The sequence below is a fragment of the Eublepharis macularius genome, chromosome 5, assembly GCF_028583425.1.
Source record: "Eublepharis macularius isolate TG4126 chromosome 5, MPM_Emac_v1.0, whole genome shotgun sequence".
In the NCBI taxonomy this organism is placed as follows: domain Eukaryota; kingdom Metazoa; phylum Chordata; class Lepidosauria; order Squamata; family Eublepharidae; genus Eublepharis; species Eublepharis macularius.
In genome coordinates, this window is record NC_072794.1 from 167521461 (window position 1) to 167548620 (window position 27160).

General features: G+C 45.8%; 1 protein-coding gene across 3 annotated transcripts in view; it reads right to left on the reverse strand.

The window, feature by feature from the left end:
* Positions 1 to 21640, reverse strand: part of LOC129331397 (tripartite motif-containing protein 54-like) — a 60006-nt gene extending 38366 nt beyond the window's left edge. For all 3 annotated transcript variants that reach the window (XM_054981935.1, XM_054981933.1, XM_054981934.1), the window contains exons 1-4: positions 21387 to 21640; positions 11089 to 11249; positions 2095 to 2260; positions 892 to 987 (exon numbers count right to left, since the gene is read on the reverse strand). In XM_054981935.1, the coding sequence (XP_054837910.1) occupies positions 892 to 987; positions 2095 to 2260; positions 11089 to 11249; positions 21387 to 21617 (654 nt within the window). In that variant the 5' untranslated portion in view covers positions 21618 to 21640. The remainder of the gene's footprint in view (positions 1 to 891; positions 988 to 2094; positions 2261 to 11088; positions 11250 to 21386) is intronic.
* Positions 21641 to 27160: the final 5520 nt, after the last annotated feature.

A 27160-nucleotide genomic window follows, 5' to 3' on the forward strand; every position in this document is an offset into this window, starting at 1 on the left:
ACGCACATGCCCAGGGCCAATGACGTCACTTTGGGTCAGCTGGAACAAGGGGGGAATTTTTAAATGTTTAAATTTCCCTTGGCGAAAATGGTCACGTGGCTGGTGGCCCCGCCCCCTGATCTCCAGACAGAGGGGAGTGTAGATTGCCCTCCGCACTGCTCTGTCACAGAGCGCAATCTAAACTCCCCTCTGTCTGGAGATCAGGGGGCGGGGCCACCAGCCATGTGACCATTTTCAAGAGGTTCCGGAACTCTGTTCCACCGCATTCCAGCTGAAAAAAAGCCCTGTTAAGATCAAATGACCCTATCTGTGTTTCTTTGTCTCTTCCCACTTCGGTAATCCAACCAACCAAATTTGGCCACCATCCTAGTCAGCTTTTAAATCATCACCTGCAAGCATAATTGACAGATGTATATCGTTCTGCGGTAACCAGGGTAGGAATTAACAATAGCCATAACCAGAGTTTCCCTAATATTTTGGTACAGGCTGCATTCAAAAATAACATGTCCTAACATTTCGTGGCAGCGTAGAGGCAGTAGCACCAGATCCAGGCTCTCCGCTTTATACTGAAACTATTGAAGAGCTGCGGACTTTTATCACCTTTGTCCTTGACAAGTAAGCAAGATAAGCAGGACAAGACTGGCTGGAAACTTGGGAAGTTATAATAAACCCTTACTTATTTAGTCTATCCTCTCCGTTTAGTCCGGCATAGTATAATCAGCCCAGAAAAGGAGGTGCTGTTAAAAGGGGAAGCGAAGCAAGACGTGAGAGTTAAGTGAGTTAAGAAATAAGAGCTTTCTTTCACTACTTACGAAGAAGAAAGGTAACAAGAACAAGATGCGTCCCAGAAGACACTCCCAGGATTTCCCCAGGTACTTCTAAGCCTCCTACCTCAATGTTTCGGCATGTTCCTTGCAAACCGTTGATGTAAACTTGGATTCTGTCATTGGCAGCCACGAGAGCTCCGATCCCGTCCGTCAGCTCTGTCTTGAGGGGGGAAAAGACTTATTCACTGCTGGTATCACCACTTTTTTTAGCTCCCCTGATGCCACCGGGAGGACCGGTTCTGGGGGCTATCTTCCCCCACCCTCAAACTGGTCATTATAAAATGGAATATAAATGGGACTCTCGCTATATGAAGCTTAAGAACGGAAGAGCAGCCCTGCTGGATGAAATTAGTGGCCCATGCATCCCAGCCTCTGGATCAGTCCCTCAATGGGACACCTCTTGGGAACCTTACAGACTTTGGCTTGCAGTCCATGAAAGTAGGAGTCATAGAATCATAGGGTTGGAAGGGACCTCCAGGGTCATCTAGTCCAACCCCCTGCACAGTGCAGGAAATTCGCAGTTACCTCTCCCACACCCACACCTAGTGACCCCTGCACCATGCCCAGAAGATGGCAAAACACCTCCAGGATCCCTGGCCAAACTGGCCAGGGGGAAATCACTACCTCATCCCAAGGTGGCGATTGGCATTATCCTGGGCATGTAAGAAGGGGCCACAAGAACTAAGCCCTGGTGCAGCCCTTCCTGCCCTGCCCCCCATGATCTGCTCAGGTTCACAGAATCAGCTTTGCTGTCAGATGGCCACCTAGCCTCTGCTTAAAACCCTCCAAAGAAGGAGAGCCTACCACCTCCCGAGGAAGCTCTAAGGGACCACTCTGTCAGGAAGTTCTTCCTAATGTTTAGCCGAAAACTCTTGATTTAATTTCAAGCCGCTGGTTCTGGTCCGACCTTCTGGGGCAGCGGAAAACAACTCCACACCATCCTCTATATGACAGCCCTTCAAGTACTTGAAGATGGTTATCGTATCACCTCTCAGTCGCGTCTCCTCTCCAGGCTATACATTCCGAGCTCCTTCAACCTTTCCTCAGAGGACTTGGTCTCCAGACCCCTCACCATCTTTGTTGCCCTCCTCTGGACACGTTCCAGCTTGTCTATGTTCTTCTTAAATTGTGGTGCCCCAAACTGAACACAATACTCTAGGTGAGGTCTAACCAGAGCAGTGTAGAGGAAGGGGATATCAATAAAATAAACGGCAAACACAGAAGCCCAGGCACACTTGTAAGCTGACGCAAGCAGGGATGGACCAACCTTCTGTTTCATGTAGATGTCCGAGAGGGGCGCAACTTCACATTCCTTATGCTCCCCAAAAACTTTGCATAGGGAGCAGGTAGGGACCCCACATGTCACACAATAGATGTTGATTTTTTCATCCTCGTGTTCTTCACAGGTGGGATGCTCAGTTTTTAACAGAGGCCTGATTGGGAGGGGGGACACAAAAGGAAAATGGATATAAAAGGTACAATCAGCTTTGCAACAAGTCAGGTGAACAAAACTGGCCTCCAGCCTGACAATTCTGACCATCAGCAATTCTGGGAGTTATAGATTTTTCAGTAGGGGAGTGCACCAAAACAAAATTCCAGGAAATCCAGATCTGGGTCAACTCACCTGTGGCAGGTTAGAATTGCCTCCAAGCGACTGGGCAGGAATGCTTTGTAAACTGGAAGAAAATTGGGTCAGTTGTGTGCCCCATAAATGTGCCCCATAAATCACTAACAGAAAAACCAGCAGTCTTTGGGCACCTTGGATGAAGTCATTAAGCTGTTTTATATTAGATCCAGAGGAGTCAGCTATGCTAGTCTGTAGTAGCAAAATAGAAAAGAGTCCAGTAGCACCTTCAAGACTAACCAACTTTACTGTAGCATAAGCTTTCGAGAACCACAGTTCTAATGCATCTGACGAAGAGAGCTGTGGTTCTCGAAAGCTTATGCTACAGTAAAGTTCGTTAGTCTTAAAGGTGCTACTGGACTCTTTTCTATTTTGCTGCTTTATATTGCATCAGGTCATTGCTCTGGCAACATCAGAATTGTCTACTCTGACTGGCAGTGGAAATCTAAATGACGCAGCATGGATTTTTTAGCCACATAATAGACATTTTTTCAGTCCAATTCTGTCCAAGTTAAGGGAACATCTAATGAAGAAATTGCCCCCTCCCCATCATTCATTCAGTACACTGCTGGGGGTAGAAAGAGACAAGCTTTAGGAACTGACCAAGAAGATTTTCTGGAAGCCAGGGAGGCAGCGAAGCCCGGCTGCTTCCTGACCTCTCCAGAAAACCACCCAGAGACTAGTCACCAGGCTCAGTGTCTTGGATACCAACAGTCACCGGGCACTTAATTTGTCGTAGTCCTGCTAATGGCATTAGTACAGAACCAGGGAGACACATTACTGCAACTTAATTCCCCAAGTCTCAGAGCAATTTTTACCCTTTGAAATTGTTGGGTCAAGGAAGCATCCACAAAGTTATTGTTAGGGAATTTTGGGGGTGCTCTACTGTTTTCTATAAGTATGGTCTAAATGGGCTAAAGAACTCTTCTCCCTGTGTGCTCATCACCCCTCATTCCATTTTGTATTTGGGTTGTAATAACACGAAGGCCTTGCTGTGTACAGTCAGTTTATACTCTGAGAACAAATGAAGGCTACATAGGTTTCCTTCCTGCCCTGTTCTCAGCCTTGGATATGTTCTTTCTCAGCAGTGTAGAGATAACCATGGAGTCTTTCTGATAGTATAGTTTATGTTACATGACCTGAAAGGAAACATAATCTTGACCTGTCAATCTATCATGTTCCGAACATCATGAGACATTCCTTGATTGTTTATATATTCTTGTAATAATCCTCCATACTGTAAGCAATTGTTGTTTCCTTACATCATGCCTGTGTGATGGTATAAAAATGTAAGTGCCGCTTGTTTTTTAGCATGCACCGTGCTGTAATAGCATGTGCATCAGGCATATTTGAGAACTTCTCATAATAAACCTTTTCTGCTTCTAAGATCACCAAGTTTGAAGCCTTGATTTATTATTCAGACAAGGAGAGAATGGGGACCTCGATGTATTGTCGAAGGCTTTCATGGCCGGAGAAGGATGGCTGTTGTGGGTTTTCCGGGCTGTATTGCCGTGGTCTTGGCATTGTAGTTCCTGACGTTTCGCCAGCAGCTGTGGCTGGCATCTTCAGAGGTGTAGCACCAAAAGACAGAGATCTCTCAGTGTCGGGGACCTCGTCGTAATTGGCAAACAGAGGTAATAAAAGGAATCACTTTGATTACAGAGGTAATCAAAGGAATCACTGATCAGATGGGAAAACTTATGAAAAAGCATAACCTACAAACAGTATTCAGACCCACCAGAAAAATACAACAGATGCTACGATCAGCAAAAGACAGTAGAGACCCCCTCACCTCTGCAGGAGTATACCGTATACCCTGCAGCTGTAGACAAGTTTACATCGGGACCACAAAGCGTAGCATCCAGACAAGAATAAAAGAACATGAAAGACACTGCAGACTTGGACAACCTGAAAAATCAGCAGGGGCTGAACATAGCCTAACTCAAACAGGGCACAGTATCTTATTCCAGGACACTAAAATACTGGGCAACACTTCCAACTACTTCGTCAGATTGCACAGGGAAGCCATTGAAATTCATAAGCATAAGCACAATTTCAACAGGAAAGAAGAGACTTTAAGAATGAATAGAGCATGGTTTTCAGTCCTGAAAAACACCAGGCTAACAAAATACATCCTACAATAGCCCTGCAGAGAAGATTAGCATATCAAGTACCAATCCATATGCAAAAGAACCTCCTCAGGATTCAATGAAGCCTCCCTCCATTAGCATTCCACACCCTGGGAAACTCTTACAGGACGACTCAGCCCAAACCCACCTTCCTGAGTAGATATAAATTACCTGCCAACATCTTCTCCACACTGTGACACTGAGAGATCTCTGTCTTTTGGTGCTACACCTCTGAAGATGCCAGTCACAGCTGCTGGCGAAACATCAGGAACTACAATGCCAAGACCACGGCTATACAGCCCGGAAAACCCACAACAACCAGAGGTAATAAAAGTTTTCCCCAACAGTTGTCTCTCAGCATCTCTGCAAAGTAATCTTTTGCAGCTTTCTCTGTCTTGAAAGAGGGTTTGTTATGCAGAATGACAATAAATATAAGCCTATTGGAAAAACTAAAGGAGGCCATGAAAACTGTTGCTTCAATCAACGTATTAGTCTTTACGGTGCCACAAGACTCCTTTCTATTTTTGCTGCACAGTTGCCCACTGGAATTTATAAGACAGGGGGGTGAAGTGCCCACAGCCACCAGCAGATCTTTGAATCTTTGCATATCCCTGGCTGCTCCATTTCCCCGTGGATTGCGCATTCCCATCTTAAATTCTTTTCCCATTTAGATTATAACCCTGACCCCAGCTCCACACTATCCTACGGAGTACACAGGTTGTGTCTGGATTCCTCACTCTGTGTAATGGTGAAATGTGAGTTCTGGTGTTACCGTAATCCCTGCACATGCAGGGCCCATTTCTGAGCTTCTGCCTCCCCTCCCACTTCATGTCATTTTTGCACCCGGAAATAGCCGTGGAGCTACTTGGCCCAGTGGTGGGAACCCACATGTATCCTATTTCAGGGCCTGCAAAGAAAACATTGAATTTCCTCCCCTTTTCAAATGAAAACAATCCAGTTCTTTAAACACTTTAAGCTTACAGTCTGCACCTTCAACAACAAAAAAGAGAGGACAGGGGTGATAAAAAGCTCTTTAAAACAGAGCGAAAGGGGGAGGGGCATACGGTAGAGTTGCCAACCTCCAGCTAGGCCCTGGAGATCTCACAGAATTACTACCGATCAAAGGGATTATTTCCTCTGGCGGAAATGGCTGCTTTGGAGGGTGGACATTATACCCTGTGGAGGGCCCTCTCCTGGCTCCACCTCCCAAAGCTCCAGGAATTTCCCAAGCCAGAATTGGCAACCTTAGTCATGAGGCTGAAGATCCTAGGTTGGGAGAGAAGGGTCTGGAGCTCCTCTTGGTGGTGGGAAGAGAAGGCAGACCTGCCCCAAGCCCCCTTCCTCCCCTCCTTTGCCCTGCACCCCTCTTTCATCCCTGGGGCTCCCTCTGCTCCCAGACACCAATGGTGCAGGAAGAAATAACCTTAGCTTGTGTCTCCTGTGCCCATGCTGCCGTAGCGGGATGCCGTGAGAATGCTACTTTCTGGACTGGTGTCATCATCACCAGGTCAGATCTGAAGCCTGGCCTGTATTTGATGAAGCAAGGTCTATCTCATGGAAACTCCTGCTGAAATATAATTCTGTCTATCTCTAAGAGCCAAGCTGGAAGTGACGAATGACACTCGAATGGCAAGTGAACAAACTCGCATGTATTCCTCCCTGTTCTCTTGCGCTCCACTTGATCACATAGAACCAGTTCAAGCACATAGAACCAGTTCAAGCCCAGACACGGGATGGAGAGCTGTGTGATCGAGTGGAGCGCAAGTGAACAGGGAGGAATACATGCGAGTCTGAGTTCACTTGCCATTCAAGTGTCATTTGTCACTTCCAGCTTGGCTCTGAGATGCCCCCAAATTCCTCTTTGAGAACCGCCACAGTCTTTAAGCTCAAGCACCCTCTTTACGCAGCCCAGAGAGACCTCTAGTGGCCACATGGAATATTTCATCACTGCGGCTGACATTTCAGAGGGGGATCGCCCTGGTACTTTGGGGTGAAATAACAGTGCAAAAGACTGGAGGAATTTTGCATAGGGTTGTCATTGTCAGTCGCTATAAAATTATTTCCATACTGAAATAGTCTTCATTCTGGAAGAACAGCTTTGGGGAGGGGCTGTGACTCTGTAGAAGAGCTTTTTGCTTCGCATCCAGGATTTGATCCCTGGACTCTTCTGTTTAAAAAGGATGGGCAGTGGGTGATGTGAAAGACCTGTGCCCGAGACCCTGGAGAGCTGGTGCCAGTCTGAATAGACAATACTGACCTTGATGGATTGATGAACTGAGGCCATTTCCCCACTGCTTCCCCAATTGCACAAAACCAGAATTATCACGGGAAATTGCGCCAGGAAGGCACGTCGTTCTGAGAGTTTTGCATGCTAGAGGAAGTAGTGTGAAAACGGCCTGATTCAGTATAAGGCAGGTTTGAGTACAACACTGGATAAAAGCCAGAAACCAGAACCCAGAACCCAGACAGAGACAGTATTGCCTACTCAGTCTAGCGGTGCCTTTTCAAGGACTAAGCAAAAGATATCACCTGCTGGCTGGTCCTTTTAACTGGAAATGCCCGGATTGAAACTGGACCCTTCCGCAGGCAAAACAGATGTTCTACCGCTGAGCCCGCGGCTTGAGGAGGGCACAGAAAGAAAGAGACTAGCCCAAGGTTGGCCAGCAAAGTTGAACGCAGCTTTAATTCAATGCATTACAAGGAAACGATATCCAAATAAGCTTAAATAGATCCAGACTAAACTGGTAATTTTCACTGATTCCCACTTCCTGCTGGCCCCAGAGCGGCACTTCTTGGAGTTTAATGGGCTGCAGTGGGAAAGAGGAGACAGGCAAGTTCTGTTCCGCTGATGGAAAATTTAGATCCAACCCATAAAGTCTTGTTAACGGCACACAGAGGCGTCATTTCCTTACAGTCTCTCAAGGAGTTCCTTCATTTAGTTCCTTAGTTACATCTGTAAAGGCAGCCCGTTTACAACTGCTCCACCAAGATACCACATCTCATAGGAATAGATTCAGAGGAGTTAGCCATATTAGTCTTTAGTTGCAAAAGAGTAAAAAAAAGTTCAGTAGCACCTTTAAGACTAGCCAAATTTATTGAAGCATAAGCTTTCGAGAACCACAGCTGCATCTGACGAAGAGAGCTGTGGTTCTCAAAAGCTTGTGCTTCAATAAAGTTGGTTAGTCTTCAAGATGCTATTGGACTTTTTTACTACATCACATAGGAGTATCCATTTCAAAGTCCACTGAATTTTCATCTTATGCTCCTCTCATGTTCCCTCACCACAAGAGTAGAAGACTTTGCTGCACTTTTGCATGAGTGAAAAGCCCATTTTAATTTGAGCAATTTGTTGGAAGATGCAGGGGTCATTTCGTAGAAAAAGATCTGGAGGAACTCATTAGCATAACTCATTAGCATATACCATGCCCCTTGCCATCTCCGGAAGTGTGTCATTAGCATAACTGATTTGCATATGCCACACCCCCTGCCATCACCTATCCTGGCTGTTTTGGACCCAATCCTGGCCATTCAGGGCTAAAATTGGGCCCAAAATGGCAAAAAGGGGCTGAAAATGGCCAAAAAGGGGCCCAAAATGGTCAGGATCAGGCCGCTGCTGAGTGGGAGAGTGATCCACCATCCATCAGAGGCCCGATCTGGGCCGTTTCAGCCCCAATCCAGGCTGAAACGGGCCCAAAATGGACCGAGAGTCAGGTGGGCAGGGCCACCTGATATGTGACCTCTTTGGGGAACTGCTGGAACTGTGTTCCTGCACATTCCCCCTTGAAATGAGCCCTGGGAAGAGGTATGTACAATTGCACTTGGCCTTGATCAATGCGAAGCACATTTTTACATCCCTTTTTTTTCGTTTAAAGTAGTGGACTATATAATTCCCAGAGATAAGCTGAATCAGTAGCAATGTGAGGGTGATAATTAAAGCAATTTTCAAGCTGTGCATAAAAATATTCAATTTATTCTGGTGCTATGCTCTCACTTGCCAGAGTCACAACATGACAGCGCGCATACATGCACAAACACACACCTTTTTAACTGTTGTCAGTTCCCCCAAAGGATCCTTGGGAAAGTAGTGAGAGTTTTCTTTCCAAGCATCCTTAGCTGCCTTTCTCAGAACCACAGTTCTCAGAGTTCTTTGGGAAGAGGGAATTTTCGCTAAAGCTTCTTAGATGTTCCCTTAACCTCTTGTAACAAGGCCCACAGTTCTGGTTTCCTTGTTCTGGACAGACCATCACATGGTTTGCACTCAACAGAGATTGCTCTTCCACCAGACTCACCGCTCCAATTATCCAGAGGAGTTAGCCGTGTTAGTCTGTAGTCGCAAAATAGTAAAGAGTCCAGTAGCACCTTTAAGACCAGGGCCGATTCCAGACGGCCCTCCGCATCGCGAAACGTCGCGGGTCGTCGCACAGAAAACACGAAATATCACGTTTTCTCGCGCGAGTTTTGCACGTTTTCTGCACGACGACGCGCGACGTTTCACGATGCGGAGGGCCGTCTGGAATCGGCCCAGGGCTCATTTCGAGGGGGAATGCGCAGGAACGCAGTTCTGGCAGTTCCCCAAAGAGGTCACATGTCAGGTGGCCCCGCCCACCTGACTCTCGGCCATTTTGGGCCCGTTTCAGCTTGGGTTGGGCCTCTGACGGGTGGTGGATCATTTTCCTGTTCAGCAGTGGCCCAATCCTGACCGTTTTGGGCTCATTTTCAGCCATTTTCAGCCCCTTTTTGCCATTTTGGGCCCAATTTCAGCCCTGAATGGCCAGGATTGGGTCTCAAATAGTCAGGATAGGTGATGGCAGGGGGTGTGGCATATGCAAATAAGTCACGCTAATGACACATTTCCGGTGATGTCAAGGGGCGTTGCATATGCTAATAAGTTATGCTAATGAATTCCTCCAGCTCTTTTTCTACAAAATGACCCCTGTTTAAGACTAACCAACTTGTCAGCATCAGACAAAGAGAAGTGTGGTTTTTGAAAGCTTATGCTACAATAAAGTTGGTTAGTCTTAAAGGTGCTACTGGACTCTTTACTATTTTACTCCAATTATGTACATAAATTGGAAAAATACTGTAGTGCATTCAACAGATGACTGGATTGTGAAAATGATGGAGTTAGCCGAGATGGCTAAACTTATAGCTTTGATCAGAGATAAAACGTTGTCTGTATTTATAACAAATTAGAAACCCCTTATTGATGTTCTACGTAAAACAGGAAAAGATGAACTAATGATTTGTGGATTTGATTTCTAAGATAAATTTGGGGAAATTAAATAAAAGGGGAAGGAAATATAGAAAAAGGTCATGTTTTGAGGTATTAAGACTACAAGTATAATGTTTGTAAGGATATTACAGGTGTTGTAGAGAAAATTGAAAATGATTTCTTGCATATGTATTTTTCTTTTGTTTCTTTTCTTTAGTTTCCGTTCTTTCTTTCTTTTTCTTTTTCTCCTTCTCTATTTCTATTTTCTCTATTTCTTTTTTCCCTTTTTAATGAGATTTTAAATTTGTCAACGAAATAAAAACATTGGAAAAAAATATGTACATACATGTGCACCTCAAGTTAAAACCCAGCCCTTCTTGATCTCAAACATGGATGTACGTGTTTGCTGGGTAAAGAGAAATTGGGGGCATTGCCAGGTAGGGGGTAGATACTGTTAGTCTCTGGCTTTCATGGGCACCCTTTTGGACCGGTCCGAATGACCCATCTAACCCAGTATCCTGTTTTAGATGCTGGCATGCCAGAAATGTACAGCAGGTCACAAAATTTAGGACCGTTCACTGCTTGTCCTTACGCATGTAAAAAAAAAGGTATAGGTAGTCCCCTGTACAAGCACCAAGTCATTGCTCACCCATGGGAGGACATCGCATCACGACGTTTTCTTGGCAGATTTCTTGTTATGGGGTGCTTTGCCATTGCCTTCCCCAGTCATCTACACTTTACCCCCGGGAAACTGGGTACTCATTTTACCAACCTCGGAAGGATGGAAGGCTGAGTCAACCTTGAGCCGGCTATTTGAACCCGGCTTCCGCCAGGATCGAACTCAGGTCGTGAGCAGAGCTTGGGCTGCAGTACTGCAACGTACCACTCTGCAACATGGGGCTCTTACCTTAAGCATGTAGTGTCCACATATACTACAACTGTACATAGAGGTTCTCATTGTGGCTGCTGGCTTCCTTTCACCTTCTCTAACCCTTTTCAAGGCTCTCTAGACGAACGGCCACCATCCCATCCTGCAGCAGTGAATCCCACAAGTTAATTATGCATTGTGTGGCTATTGCTGTATCCTAAACACCTATGCGAATTAATTTCATTGGGAGGTCCTCTAGTGCTGGGGGTGAGCGCAGATGAAAAACTTCTATCCAGTCACCCATTTAAGACACTAGTATTCCGAATTAGTAACTTTACGTATCTGATTCAAAATCCTGGAAAATTACAAGCGTTCCCTTACATTTCATAGCATACATTTCATGAGTCGGGGTTTTCGAGGCAACAAACCTGTCAGGACCGCTGGCCGATGCCTGCTTGTAGATGTCTATGATATTCTCGACCAGGAGATTCCGTTGCAGGCCATAGATGCCGTGCCTGTCCAGGACCACTTCGTGGCGGCAAGACGGACAGCGAAACCTCCCCGCAGACCCCAGGGTTGTCCCTCGAGACTGAAAGACACAAATTTGCTTTATACAAGGCTGGACTGGAGTTTGTTTCAGGGCAGGTGGGACCTCACAGCAGAGGAGAGACTGGAATATACACGGAGTTTTCAAATTGCAGTGTACCTCTTGCACATTATTGTGCATTATTACATTTGGTCCTGTTATAACCAAGCCGAGGCACCTACATAAAATGAAGAACTCGTGGGCACTCAATGAAATTGCTGAGCAGTCAGGTTAGAACGGATAAAAGGAAGTACTTCTTCGCCTAAAGGGTGATTAACCCATGGAATTCACTGCCTCAGGAGGTGGTGGCAGCTTCAAGCACAGACAGCTTCAAGAGGGGGTTGGATAAACATATGGAGCAGAGGTCCATCAGTGGCTATTAGCCACAAGGTACAGATGGGACTCTCTGTCTAGGGCAGTGATGCTCTGTATTCTTGGCATTTGGGGGAGCAATCAGTGGGAGGGCTTCTAGTGTCCCTTCCCCATTGGCAGACCTCCTGAGGACACCTGGGTTTTGGCCACTGTGTGACACAGAGTGTTGGACTGGATGGGCCATTGGCCTGATCCAACATGGCTTCTTTTACGTTCTTATGAATGCAAAGTGAGCGTCCACCTCTTACAGCATCGGATGTACTGGGCTCTGGCCCATTAAAATTCAAATTGGAATTCAGTGTTGACCATCTTCTTGTTCGTTTGTGCACTTGTATATCTTGAAGGAATCATCAAATCTGTTTTTTTAATATCCGCATGATTGAATTTAGGAAATTTGCACGCCAGCTTTCAAGAGACCTGCTCAAGAAAACTAGCTATAGAAGACAGAACAATCAAGAATATGAATTAAAAATTGTAACATCATAAAATGATTTACTAAAACTTATCTTGCCAGTGATAAAACTGTTCCAATCTACAGTCAACAGCCAATAAAACCTCAACAACATAAACAACCTCAACATAAAACTGCATTAAAAGGGGAGAGGAGAATATGACAGCCATAAAAACGTGAAACAGGCAGAATTCAGAACTAGACTGTAAAAATAACAACCAACTAAAAGGTGGATTAAAACTTCACCTAAATCTTGGGCAAGCAGAAATAGATTAATCTGGCACATAAATGCTAACACTGAAGAAAGCTCAAGCATTATCTGTTTAATACATTTATATTTTCATGATATGGTTTTCCTCTTCCCAGCGTTATCTTCACAACAACCTTGTGAAGTTGGTTAGGATGAAATGTGAAGGCAAGGTCAAGATCACCCAGCGTGCTTCATGGCTGAGTGGAGATTTGAGTCCGTATCTCCCCAGGCCCAAGCTGTTCTCCTTCTCTAACCACTGTACTGTACTACTTCTACACTACTTGAAGCAGCTCAGTATGTTTTGCCTAGAGAAGAGACGACTGAGAGGTGATATAACTATCTTCAAGTATTTGAAGGGCTGTCATATTGAGGATGGTGTGGAGTTGTTTTTCTATTGCCCCAGAAGGTCGGACCAAAAGCAAGAGGTTGAAATTAAATGAAAAGGGTTTTCAACTAAACATTAGGAAGCACTTCCGGACAGTTAGAGCGGTCCCTCAGTGGAACAGGCTTCCTCAGGAGGTGGTGGGCTCTCCTTCTTTGGATGTTTTTAAACAGAGGCTAGGTGGCCATCTGACAGCAATGCTGATTCTGTGACCTTGGGCAGATCATGAGAGGGAGGGCACGAAGGGTTACATCAGTTCTCGTGGCCCCTTCTTACATGCCCAGGGTAGTACCAATCGCCACCTTGGGGTAAGGAAGCAATTTCCCCCAGGCCAGTTTGGCTAGGGATCCTGACAGTGTTTTGCCATTTTCTGGGCATGGAGCAGGGGTCACTGGGTGTGTGTGTGGCGGGGAGGTAGTTGTGAATTTCCTGCACTGTGCAGGGGGTTGGACTAGATGACCCTGGAGGTCCCTTCCAAGCCTATGATTCTATTCTCCTCAAAACTGCTGTAGAAATTTTAGGGATCAGATTAATTCCATACTTTATCTTCCAGTAAATACGATACACATTTTCAAACTCCGTTAAAGAGGTCTCATTATTGCACTTTTTTAAAATTAATGTGATTTTTTTTGGTCCTGTATATCATTTGTAAAGCGAGATAGCTTTCTGAGAAAGACCAGGTCAAGAAGCATTTTGAAACTCAAGACTGAAAGAGGACTTTCAAATCATAGCTCAGACATGACATTATACAAAGAGGTCAAGTTTTTGACCTGGCAATGTGCCCAGAGAGGCCATTTTATACCTACTTATGCTCCTTTGTGTCATTTTACAGTGAATTAAGGTATGTCCCTGCATTGAATATTGCAGCTGTTGTGTGTCTTCTTACTCAGGCACAACGCTGGCAGGACTTTGAAACTTGAAGCCAGTTGGTGTAGTGCTTAAGAGCGGCGGGACTCTAATCTGGTGAACAGGGTTTGATTCCCCACTCCTCTGCTTGAAGCCAGCTGGGTGACCATGGGTCAGTCACAGCTCTCTCAGAGCTCTCTCAGCCCTGCCCACTTCACAGGGTGATTGTTGTGAGGATAATAACAACATACTTTGTAAGCCGCTCGGACTAGGCGTTAAGTTGTCCTGAAGGATGGTGTGGAGAAACGCCCTTCGGTTTGTGGAGTTAACTTTCTATGGGCTGCAGAGGGAAGGAGCCAGTTCTGGAGTAGAACGGGATTTGAGAGAGAGAGAGAGAGAGAGAGAGAGAGAGAGAGAGTGTTGGTTGGGGAGGAGAGGTTGACAGTTGAGGGAGAGATGGCTCTGAGGGGAGAGGTAGATCTAACGTAACCCCAGTTAACAAAGTATCGGGCCTGCCCTACACAACATCTAATTAGGACATGAGGGAGAGAGAGTAGGGGTTTCTTTTTAGGTTGTATTATTCCTTCCGTTCACTGTACATTTGCCTGTGTATAGTTAGAAGTTAAATAAATGAGTTTTGGGATTTATGAAGGAAGGAAGGAAGATCTTCTGTTCCACATAGTCCCCCAACCGCTTGGGCCCACTAGCAGAGGAGGGAGGTTAGGAGGCTGTCCCGCCTAACCAGGACCCACTACAGGGACAGTGGTGGCAGCAACTACCCGGAGACAGGAACGGGAGAGGGCCCCTCCAGGTGCCTGGCCAGAGGCAGAAAGGGAGGGGTAGGCAGAGTGGGGTCTACAAGTTAAGAAAAAAAAGAAGAGAGAGGCCCCGTTTCGCCACAGATGGTATATAAATTGATTGTTGTTGTTATTGACCAGAAAGGGAATCGATGGACCAGCCAGCATAGCCTAACGGCTAGAGTGACAGGCTGGGATCTGAGCAACCAAGGTTTAATTCTCCGCTCTGCATGGAAGTTCACCTTGAGCCAGTCACATGCTCTTAGCCTAGCCTTCCTCACAGGGTTTGTTGAGAGGGAAATACCGAAGAAAAGGAGAATGTTGTAGGCGGTTTGGGGTCCCACTGGAGAGAAAGGTGGGGTATGAATAAAGAAAAGTAAAATAAATAAATCAGCATGAAGGAAGGCCAGTCCTAGGAGACAATGGGGCCAAAGGGGTCCTTCACCTCACGGAGAAAGTGCCTGGTAAGCTACTCCTCAAGAGGGATGCTGGTAGCCAGAAACAAACCAAGCCAAGCACCAACATTGCTGCCAGTGGGCAAACTTGCTCAGACCTGGTTAGCATCGGCAGCATTACTGGCCAAGGGGCCACTGCGTTACGCTCACCATCTCAGCAGCCGCTCAGTTTGCTTTGTTCCTGGGCTGTATTAATGTCTTATTATGGGTCCAACTGCCTCTAGGTGTGTATATTTACTCATTTATATCCCTTCGTTCTCCCCAATGGGGACCCAACGCGGCTTGCGTTGTGCTCCTCTCTCTGTTTGATCTTCACAACACCCCTGTGGGGTAGGTTTGGCTGAGAGCGTCCAACGCTCTAACCATGCTCTATCTCAATGACAACGTGGTGACCAGGCAGATCATTTGGGTGTCTGAATGCAGAGAACTATGCAAAGGACTGATAGCTACTTCTTGTGGGTCAGTAGTTTCAGTAGTTCCTCACCACCAACAAAGCCCACAACCTTAAGTGTTACATTTATTGTACCTTCTAAGAAGAAGAATGCCTGAATAGCCCAGGTGAGCCGAATCTCATCAGATCTCAGAAGCTAAGCAGGATCGGCCTTGGTTAGTAACTGGATGGGAGACCTCCAACGAAGTCCAGGTTGCAGAGGCAGAAAACGACAAGCCATCTCTGTTAGTGTCTTGCCAAGAAAACCCAACCAGGGGTTGCCAAAAGTCAGCTATGATTTGACAGCACCCTCCACTACCACCATTATCTATCTAAGCCTGACCTGGATAGCCCAGGGGAGGCTGATCTCGTTAGATCTCGGAAGCTAAGCAGGGTCAGCTTTGGTTAGTATATTGGATGGGAGACCTCCAGGGAAGACCAGGGTTGTAAAGGCAGGCAATGGCAAACCACCTCTGTTAGTCTCTTGCCTTGAAAACCCTGCCAGGGTCAGCATATGTCAGCTATGACTTGAGGGCACTGTCTACCCCCAAGAAGAAAAATATGCATTCTTTCACACATTGGATGGATTCTCTTTTGTACGGTTGAAGAGGTTCTTGTGCCTTACAATTTTCAATGATGTATTGTGTCGGCACAATATGTTACAAGCACAAACATTAAAGAAAACTGCATATGCATGCAAAGAGAAAGAACAAAACAAAATCTAAACCTTTCCCCTCCATTTAAACATTTAAATATTGCCCTGCAAAAGCTGTGCTTGGCAGGAAAAGAGCTTTCAAAAACCGGCGTCTTCAGCTCAAAGCAGGTGGCGCTATGAATGTCATCATACACCCCTTTGGGGGCTTACCATGAGGCTAGCTATTCAGGTTGTTGGAGGAAAGGAGACGATTACATTTTAACAAGAAACCAAAGGCCAGACATCCAGGGTAAACACAAGACACTTAATAGCACGAAGGCAGGTGCGGAACATCTCCTGGGAGAACAGAAAGATTAAAAATTAGAACGTGCGCAACTCCTCAGTTATCTGGAGCTGGTCATAAGCACTCCACGGAAGGAACTCTGGTCTTGCCAGGTTTTTTTTTTTAAACCCTCTTGGAGAAACAGTATGATTTAATATTTTGCATCCAAATGTTTCAGCTCTCCTCTACCCCAATTACATGTATTAATAAAGCCTTGTGTTGCACACAGAAACAAATTAGAAATAAGGAGACAACCAGCAAGATTTATTATCTTTCCACTGGGGCTGTAAGACAGAGAGGTTCCACCAGAGCCAGTTTGGTGTAGTGGTTAAGAGCGCTGGACTCTAATCTGGAGAGCTGGGTTTGATTCCTCATTCCTCCACTTGAAGCCAGCTGGGTGACCTTGGGTCAGCCACAGCTCTCTCAGAGCTCTCTCAGCCCTACCCACCTCACAGGGTGTTTTGTTGTGGAGATAATAACAACATATTTTGTAAACCGCTCTGAGTGGGCATTAAGTTGTCCTGAAGGGCGGTATATAAATCGAATGTTTGTTGTTGTTGTTGTTATACGGCTGAGGTTGGGCTATGGGTGAGCTTTTTTGACGGTTTCCTGTTGGGGGGATAGTGTAACCCCCCACCCTGATTTTTTCCACCAGTTGGACCACCGCTGTTCTTTTCATCTCCCACTTCATGGAATGTCTTGGCTGGGGCTGGGTAATATGGACTGCCGTCTAGAGTTGGTTTATTTCTGAATTGTGTGTTTATTTATGCTATTGACAATTCAGTTCACTCTAATTTTCTGCGTAAGATCATGGGGGTTCCCATGTGTGTCCCATATGCTGCCTTATGCTTAGAGTGCGATCAGAATCTGTTGGCCACCAAGGCATGGCTTCACATGGCTTCACACTATCAAATATTGGTTGAGACTCCATTTTAATTCTGACCCCCCCGCCCCTAGTTATCTGTATCATGTATTATCTGAATCTGTCAACTCTAGTTGGTCAGCTTGTGTTGAAGCTAAAATAAGTTCCTTGAACTTATCTACAGAATCTTTATCCCTGCGATCTGAGTCTGGGGCCTTCTCAAAAATAAAATCCAGTCTTTGGGGATTAGAGTTACAAACTCTCTATAGTTCTGCTAACAGGACTTGTTCTCCCCTAAACTTGGGGATTGTCCCTAATGTAAGTTTCCCAGCAGTATACCTTTACCGACTCCTGGCTCCCAATTTACGCAGAGCCTTTTCTCTGGCCAGATTTAATGTTCTTCCTTCAGCCATTTTATCTGGCAGATTTCACGGGATTCCTTATTATAGCAGATATTGTCCTTGTTTGGTGGACTGTGTTGAAACTGTCTCCCATGTTCTTCTCCAGTGCTTTTTTTATTTGGTGCCACGCCGGGATCCTCTACATCCTATATTAGCCCAAATCTCAGAGTTTTCTGATGATTTTAAGGTTCAGTTCCTGCTTGACAACCCAGATGGGGAAATAACTGAAATAGTAGCAGAGTTTCTCTACAGTGCCATGGCTATACGCCCCGACAAGTAATACTCTGTACTGTTTTTGCTGCCCTGCTGCCCTGTTCCTATCTGTAATTTTAATCTCATTCTGTATGGACTCATTTCTGTATTTAAAATCTTATATTTTTATATATGCCAATAAAGGCTTGCTTGAGAGAGTGAGTTTGTGTTTATTTATGGTTTTAATGTAAATTTTAATTCTGATGTTTATCCGCTCTGAGCCTGTTTGTGGGGAGAGTAGCTTATAAGACCAATAAATCCAAATCCAATTGAAACAATAAGATCCTCAGTATGAGAATCTGTTAGGATCAAGAACCAATCAGGTCACATTCAAAGCTGATCATGATGGTGCGTGGTGACTACTCTATGATAACGTAATTCACAACTTCATGTGCGGCTTCCTGGCTCAGTGACGGACATCTCTTTTGCATGCACAATTTCCCCTCTTCGACCCCCAGTCTCCTCAGTTAAAAAAGAGAGCTGGTGTGGAGTTGTGGCAGTAGAGCTATCCAGGGCTTTTTTCCTGGGAAAAGAGGTGGTGGAACTCAGCGGCTGAACTCAGGACCACACAATGATGCCACTTTGGGTTAGCTGGAACAAGGGGGGAGTTTTTTAAAGTTTAAATCGCCCTCGGCAAAAATGATCACATGGCTGGTGGCCCCGCCCCCTGATCTCCAGACAGAGGGGAGTTTAGATCGCCCTCCGTGCCAGCGCAGAGGGCAATCTAAACTCCCCTCTCTCTGGAGATCAGGGGGCGGAGCCACCGGCCATGTGACCATTTTCAAGAGGTGCCGGAACTCCGTTCCACCGCGTTCCAGCTGATAAAAAGCCCTGGATCAATCTGATGGCTTTGCTTTCTTGTCCTCTGTGAATTTAGGGCTGATTTACCTTTGTTAATGTGAGTCCCCCTTTACCAACGGGCAAATGAACCTAACTTAGGTCAGCAAGATTCCAGTTCAGGAGCACCATAAAGATCGACAAGATTCACAGAGTATAAGGTTTCAGGAGTCAAACCTCCCTTTTTATCTGATGAAGGGAGCTTTGGCTCTCAAAAGCTCCTACCCTGGAAATCTAGTTAGTCTTTACGGTGCTACTGGACTTGAATCTTACTCTTCTACTGCAGACCAACATGGCTACCCAACTGAAACAAAGGGCCAAGCTACAAGTGACGAATGACACTTGAACGGCAAGTGGATCGAGTGGAGAGCAAGTGGAGGGCAAGTGAACAGGGAGGAATACGCTTGCCGTTCAAGCGTCATTCGTCACTTGTAGTTTGGCCCTAACTTAGATCAAGAAGATCCGAAGAAGTGAGCTGCGACTCACGAAAGCTCACACCCTACCACAAATTTGGTTAGTCTTGCAGGTGCTACCAGAGTCGTGCTCTTTTCTACTAACTTAGATCAGTAACTCCTATAGAAAGCGGTGTTTCCGGTCGCCCGTTTTGCAACTCCACTGGCCACTCCGATCTTGTCATCCTTTGCATCACTGCGAGAATAACTTCTTCGGTGAGAAAACACCACCCTCTCCTGTTTGACTTTATTCTCAACGCATGTTATACCTTTGGCCGAAGCCATAAACACAAAGGATTTTACTGCCGATGCTGCAGTGGCGATGAGGAAAGAGGCAGCTGGGGTGCGAAGTGACAGGGGTCATTCCAGGAGAGATGATGCTCAACATGCCAGGTTATGTCAAGGTTGGTGCTCGTGCTTTTGGATGGGCACATGATCCTTAAGAAAATCCCACTGGATTTCCCTGCTTGATAACCCTTGATAGGTCGATAGTACTCAAGGCTTCTTTACAGCTAGGCAAGTGTTAGTCTGGTCAGTACCTGGATAGGAGACCTGCACAGAGCAGAGGGTCGGACTAAATGGCTTCCCAAGTATTCCTTCCAACTTTAATATTGGTGGGTAAGGGGCTGCAGCGATCGTACTTTGGCCACATCACGAGAAGACAAGATTTTCTGGAAAAGTCAATAATGCTAGGAAAAGTGGAAGGCAGCAGGAAAAGAGGAAGACCTGAAATGAGATGGCTGGACTCAATAAAAGAAGCCACATCCTCCAGTTTGCAGGATCTGAGCAAGTCTGTTAATGATAGGACGTTTTGGAGGTCTTTCATTCATAGAGTCGCCATAGGGCGGAGGCGACTTGAAGGCACATCACACACACAAGGGGCTGCGGGTCAGTGGGAAAGGATCTGCTTAGCATGCAGCAGGCTCCATCTTCTCCAGTTAAAAAGGACGAAGGAGTGGGTGATGCGAAAGATGTATACCAGAGACCCTGGATTACAGCTGCCAGTCTGAGTAACCGATACTAACCCTGATGGACTAGCGATCTGATTCCATGTAAGCCAGCTTCGTGTGTGTGTAACACTCCAGCAACGCTTCCCATCTGCTGAGGAGCATTCAATAAAATCACCAGCAGAATGCCGATCACAAAGATTGGCATATACTCCAGAGATCCCCAAGGAAGGAGCCAGTATGTTTTGGGGTCAGTGCACAGACACACAGTGGAGTCTAAGCTATTGTCTGCCTGGAGGCAGCCTCCATGCACACCTCAATTTCTCCCGCCCCAAGAGGAGCACTTCCATAGAATCTTAGGGTGGGAAGGGACCCTTAGGGCCATCTAGTCCAACCCCCTGTTCAATGCAGGAAATTCACAGCTACCTCCCCACACTCACACCCAGTGACGCTTGCTCTATGACTTTCCTTTTCTCAGAGCATTGCAATTGCAGAAGGGGAAGAAGGAGGGAACACTTGGGGAAAGCTGCCTATTGCTCCTGTTGAATCCAGTTTCTTGGAGGGGATAAATTTAACTCTCTCCTATGTGTGTGCCTGGCCCGCCCCATGTTGGCTTCTTAATGTGAAAGGCTATATAGAACTGACTGACCCTCGGAAAGCGAGGAGTAGGATTATCCAGTGCAACTAGGTATCCGCAAAAATAGAGGGGGTACGACAATGCAGACTAGCAAAAAGTTGTTCCAGCATACATTTTTGTGGGCTATATCCCCACTTCTAGTCCATAAAAGTTTATGATGGAATATTTTTTTTATTTATTTATACTCTGCCTTTCTCACTGAGATGCAAGGTGGATTACAACAGCGTGAGTGAATATACAATATAATCAACAGCGAGGACATTCACTGAACAAAGTACAATAATGAACAAACAGGACATTCAAGGAAACCGATACAATAGGGAAAGGTAGCAGAACAATTTTAAACAAACATAAAGCTGAGCCCAGAGATGTTATCTATCAGAAACAAAACATAAATAACTTCCATAGCATGTTTAGCAGCATGGAAACTCCCTAGTAGATGCACATCTACATCAGCAGACAGTACCCAGTAGCATAGAATATAGTCCCTGTCTCTATCAAGGCATCTCCTGAAGACACCTCAAGACTCCTGTCCACAAGTGACAACAGACTTAGAACAAGCAAAAGCAAGCATTGCACCACTCAGCTCACAGTTAAACGGCAGAACTCATTGCCACAAGATGTTGCGATAACAACGGGTGCAAGCAGCTTAAGAAATAAGGGACTAAGGTTCCTTTATGTGAAAGTGATTGATAGAATCTGTGTCCAGAAGTAGCACCCAGGTCCAAACACAACCGTCCTAGCAGAGAGGTAAAACGAACGTTTTAGCGGCAATATTTCGGCATTGCTCACCTGAAAGATGTCGTTGGCACATTTCCTGCACAGGTTGTGCTGACACGGCAGGATGACCACCGGCTTGGTGAACATCTCTAAGCAAATGGGGCATATGAGCTGCCTCTCCAGGCTGTCCATCGTGGGGCAATCCCTCGGACAGGAGCTGTATTCCATGTGGCTCGACATAACCAGAGCACGGGCTTCTGGACGCCGCTCCTTGCTTGCCCTTGTCTCCGTCGCAAAGAACATGGCAGTGGGAGGCAGGAGCAGTTCATCGACACCTCCTCGACGCAGCTGTTGGCCCGACTTCCCTGGAGATCTGAGTTGGCCCTTCTCAAAAAGTTTAGGCATGTGATACTGGAGGCTGCTACACTTCCAGGACCAACACAGGCAGCAAAAGTTAAGAGGCTTTGACCCTTCCCGCCCTATGTTCCTCCACAGCATCTGAACGGGTCTCTTGCAGGTGCCACCCTGCACAAGGGTGAAATCGACATCTGCTCATACATATGCATTCCCTGTGCTGGCCCCCACCCTGTGAAATGGCCTGCCTGACTCCCCACCCCACCCTCTCCTGGCTTTCCACAAATGATACAAAACCAAATTATTCAGAAAGGCTTTTTACTCAGATAGGAAGGGCTGTATTGTAGGGAGGGGGTCTCAGATTATTCACTAATGAGTTAGGGACCATAGACTTCACCACTATGTTGCCTTACATATTCTCTATTGCCTCAAGTGCTACTTGTGCTCCAAGTATGGGTAATTCTATGTTGTCTAATATCAGTCCGAGAATTGCTTATGCTCTCTTTCAGCATTTCTTCAACTCTGTATTGGGTTCTTGCTAATTGTTGGGATTTTAGCAAATGTCTTTCGTTCAGTCATGAAAGAGTTAAATTGTTCTGCTTATTTAGTTAGTCAATTAGTTTGCATAGAATCACTTAGCTGTCCACTAAGGTTCCTGCCATAGAAAGGGGATTTTTTATGCTTAGTGAAGAGATCTAGGATTCACTATTGGGCAACCAGTTTATTGGGAGGCAATTAACTAGCAATTTATACTAAAGGTATAATGTTCTTTGTTCAGTCAGTCCTTAGTTCAGTCCATTCAGTTTTAGCATGGATTGTTTAGAGTTCTAGTTTGACCATCAAGATGTAGCAATCAATTAGTTACTATTCTTTATTTTCCTCACCAAATGTACTCTTTATCCTAATATGTAGTATTTTTTCTAGAGCTAAATACCGGAATCTGTTCTTCTTATAATCTACTGTGTATTAATATACTCTGCTAATTAAGTCCTACGCTAATGCTATGTCTTTGTAAACTTGTGTTTATTTACCTTATGGCATTGTTTATAGAAATGTCCTTGAAATTGACTATACTAATCTCACACTGTGTAATCTGCCTTGAGTCTCAGAGCTAAACTACAGGAGATGAATTACAGGAGGAGGAGCACCTGAAGGGAGTTAGTGTTACCCAAGAAGCTGAGTTTTAAAAGAGATTGGAAGGCTTTGTCAATTTCCCCTCTCTACAGAGCCAAGGAGATGGCTGCTCAGAGGTTTGTTGATTTCCTCTTTGCCTCTTAGAAGGGGAGGTGAAACTGACAGAGCCTTTGGGAGGCAAAGAGGAAATTAACAAGCAGCAACCTCCCTGGCTCTGTAGAGAGGGGAAATTGACAAAGCTTTCCAATCTCTTTTAAAACTCAGCTTCCCGGCTAACATTGCGACTCCCTTCATGAGCGCCTCCTCGTGTAATTCGTCTCTTGTACCTTGGTTCTCAGTGAGAAAGGTGGACTATAAATGACATAAATAAAATGTAGTTGAAGTGGAGTCCCGTACAGGCATGCAAGATGGGGTGTGTGTGGGGGGGGAACGCAGAAGGGAAGGGGTGTTTCCTATGTATAAAGTCCTGGTGAATCTGGGCTTAAGCTGGTATTTTGGAAAGGACCTGCTGTATGAATGGAGACTCGAGATTGGGCTGGCTGCTGAAACCACGCCGTACAAACCATGCCTCTTCTTCACCTTTGTAATTTTCCATTCATACTCCACCCTTTCTCCCTAATGGGTACGTAGAGAGCCTCTCACCATTCTCGCCTCCATTTTATCGTCAACAATAACCCTGCGAAATAGGCTAAGCTGAGAGGGTGCGACTGGCCCCTCGGTCACCCAGCAAGCTTCCATGGCAGAGTGGGGATTCGAACCTGGGGGCTCCCAAGCACACTAACCACTACACTATACTGTTGCTGCCCCATTTGCCTTCTACACTGCCCCCCCTGCCCCCTTAGCTTTCTGACTTGGAGACTTCCAGTTGCTTTGTGTGGCAAGCCAGTTTGGTGTAGTGGTTAAGAGCAACAGGGCTCTAATCTGGAGAGCCGGGTTTGATTCCCCACTCAGCGAGTGGGGAATCAATATGGCTGGCGAGAGGACAGCCTAGCCCCCACCAAATGCCCGGTGGAACATCTCCATCTTGCAGGCCCAGTGGAAAGATAACAAATCCCGCCGGGCCCTAGTTTCCTCAGACAGAGAGTTCCACCAGGTCGGAGCCTGGACCGAAAAGGCCTTGGCTCTGGTAGATGCCAGATGGACCTCCCTAGGGCCAGGGACCATCAGCAACTGCTTATTAATAGTCAGTGAATGACTTATTAATAGCCAGTGAATAACAACAGCAGACTTGATTGGGCAGGGTGGGGTATGCAGAGGGCTAGTGGGCATGGAGTAATTCACCAGCTATTGTCATTCGGCTTCTGTAATCACTCCACTCTCCAAGATATAAGGACAAATGGACTCACATTCTAACTGCATCTGAAGAAGTGAGCTGTGGCTCGTGAAAGCTTCTACCCTACCACAAATTTTGTTTTATGGGTGCTACTGGACTCTTGCTCTGGTCCGCTACCTCAAGACCAACCTTACCCTACAGTGCTGACTTCTGGTTATTTTTGTTGCAAAAAACTAACTTGGCTGCTTCCCTGAAATCTGCCCGAACGCGTTGGTTAGTTTTAAAGGGGTCTTTGCACACTGGCTAAAAATCAACACTTCTAGGCACCCTCCGGGTATTTATTTGTTTTGTAGATCCCCTTTCTCACTGATATTCAAGGTATATTACATGTAGCTCATCACCGTCAAGTCTTTCTGAGCTGCTTCTGTTCCCCCTCATTCGAAGATGCCGCTTGGGCTCAAGAAGGTACGTGGTAAGGAGTTGTCCAGTCTCTCCCCTCTTCCTGCGGGCTTTCCAACCTACCTGGCATCCACCTCTATTCAGGTCCAGCCCGGTGGCTGCAGAGCACCAAGGATCTGCAGCCTTCTAAAGAAAAATCCAAACACAACCGTTGGGGAACACATTTTATTAGAACCAGCCAAAACAAAACACAAAACAGCACACACGGTTGTGCACTTGAAAGCTCTTGCTGCTTTTTGTAATTGCATCCTTTGTTCCCTGGAGTTGCTTGAAGCTTCTGCTAGTATACCGTAGTAACTCAGGTTTATGCTGCCGATGAAGATGTGTGAATGTTCTACAGGCACCTCTGATAATTCCTGTGCTTTGGTGTAAATGACTAGAAAATCTGGTGGTGTTCATCATGCTTGCCCGTGGGGTTTCATCGCTCTCACCAAGATGAAGTTTACTGAATCGGCACGGTGGTTAAGTGGTTGGGCTGCGAATCAGCACTCTGCTGGTTCGACTCCCACTCCTGCCATGAGCTCAGTAGGTGGCCTTGGGCAGCCACTCCTCACCCCCCCGTTCCCCAGCTGAATTGTGGGAATAATAACACTAACTTGTTCACTGCTCTGGGTGAGGCATTGTCTAGAAGAGTGGTACACAGGCAGAGTTATTATTATTCCCCGGGAGCACACCCAAAATATACAATGGTAGCGGACAGTGACATTAATTCATAGCTTGACTTATGGTGACCCCTGGTGGGTTTTCATGGCAAGAGACTAACAGAGGTGGTTTGTCATTGCCTGCCTCTGCAACCCTGGTCTTTGCTGGAGGTCTCCCATCCAATTACTAACCAAGGCCAACCCTGCTTAGCTTCTGAGATTTGACGAGATCAGGCTCACCTGGGCTACCCGGGTCAGGGTAAAAATATACAATATTACTTTAAAAAACTTGCTGCCTGTTTCTCTCCTCTGCCACCATACCCGGCTCATCTTAGAGACTGACCAAAAACATAACATGCAAAGGTTTCCCTACAGGGTAAATTTTAGGCCAGGAAACCTGAAGCCCCCTTTTCTCACAGTCCTGACCCAAACCAGGGCCCCATGTGCCTGAGAATGGTTTCAGATACTGCTGGTAGCTCCAAACATGGAGTTCCTGGCATATATTGGGTCTGACAGGGCCTTCCAAACAGCATAATATGTGATTAGGCCCTTTGACTCCAGATCTTCTAGTTCAAAGAGCCCTAGTAGCACATTAGGTTTTTAGTGCTTCAATCACTATCATATGTTATCATGAATAGGTATAAAGATAACGTAATCAGACTTTTTTCCATAGGACCCCTGTGACATGTTTGGGGGAGTTCAGATTTGTGGAATGAAGTAATTAATTTCAATGCACAAATGTGCAAAGATTGAAGAGAGATGAAAATAACAGCAGACAGAGACTTGGCCTTTTCTCTCCTTTGGTGCATTTGGTTCCTCTATTTTCTCTAGAGTAAAGAACAGCCTGACCTGAATAACCCAAGGTGAGCCCAATCTCACCAGATCTCAGAAGCTAAGCAGGGTTGGCCTTGGTTAGTAACTGAATGGGAGACCCCCAATGAAGACCAAGGTCGCAGAGGCAGGCAATGTCAAACCACCTGTCTCTTGCCATGAAAACCCCATCAGATGTTGCCCTAAGCCAGCTATGACTTGAGGGCACTCTCCACCACCACAGAGTAAATAACACTCGAGACATAGGTTCACCAAGCATTTCTTAATTTAAAAGTTGTCCTACAACGCAGTTGTAGCTTAGAAATGTTCTTGCTGTATATCAGTTTGGTGTAGAGATTAAGAGCAGCAGGACTCTAATCTGGAGAGCCGGGTTTGATTCCCCACTCCTCCGATTGACGCCAGCCGGGTGACTTTGGGTCAGTCACAGCTCTCTCAGAGCTCTCTCAGCCCCACCCACCTCGCAGGGTGATTGTCATGAGGATAATAGCAACACGTTTGGTAAACCACTCTGAGGGGGTGTTAAGTTGTCCTGAAGGGCGGTACATAAATCAAATGTTGATGTTATTATTATTTTCATCAATCTTGTCTGGTTTCCACGTGAACACTGAACTTTCTATGAATTATGAATACAGTATTGATAGTGCCGTCAAGTCATAGCTGACTTACAGCGACCCCTGGAGGGGTTTTCATGGCAAGAGACTATCAGAGGTGGTTTGCCATTGCCTGCCTCTGCAACCCTGGTCTTTGTTGGAGGTCTCCCATCCAATTACTGACCAAGCCTGGCCCTGCTTAGCTGCCGAGATCTGATGAGAACAGGCTCACCTGGGCTATCCATGTCAGGGCATAAATGTAGTAACTAACACTATATAAAAGAGCGTGTTCCCTATTAAGGCAAATACAAAAGTGTGTTAGTGTGGTGCAGATACATATGTAAGATTTTGATTATTGGCTGCGACAAATTATTTTCAAGCTCCTCCTCCCTTATGCCCTATTATAATAGAATAAAAATATTAAGTATGAAAAAGTCGCCTCTACCTATCCTCTTTTCATTCCAGCAGTTTCACCTTAGGATTGGAAGCTCCAAGGAATACTTTTATGTCATTCTACTCCGAAATGCAGTGTAACGTGATGATTTGTGCTACGTGATGCTCAAA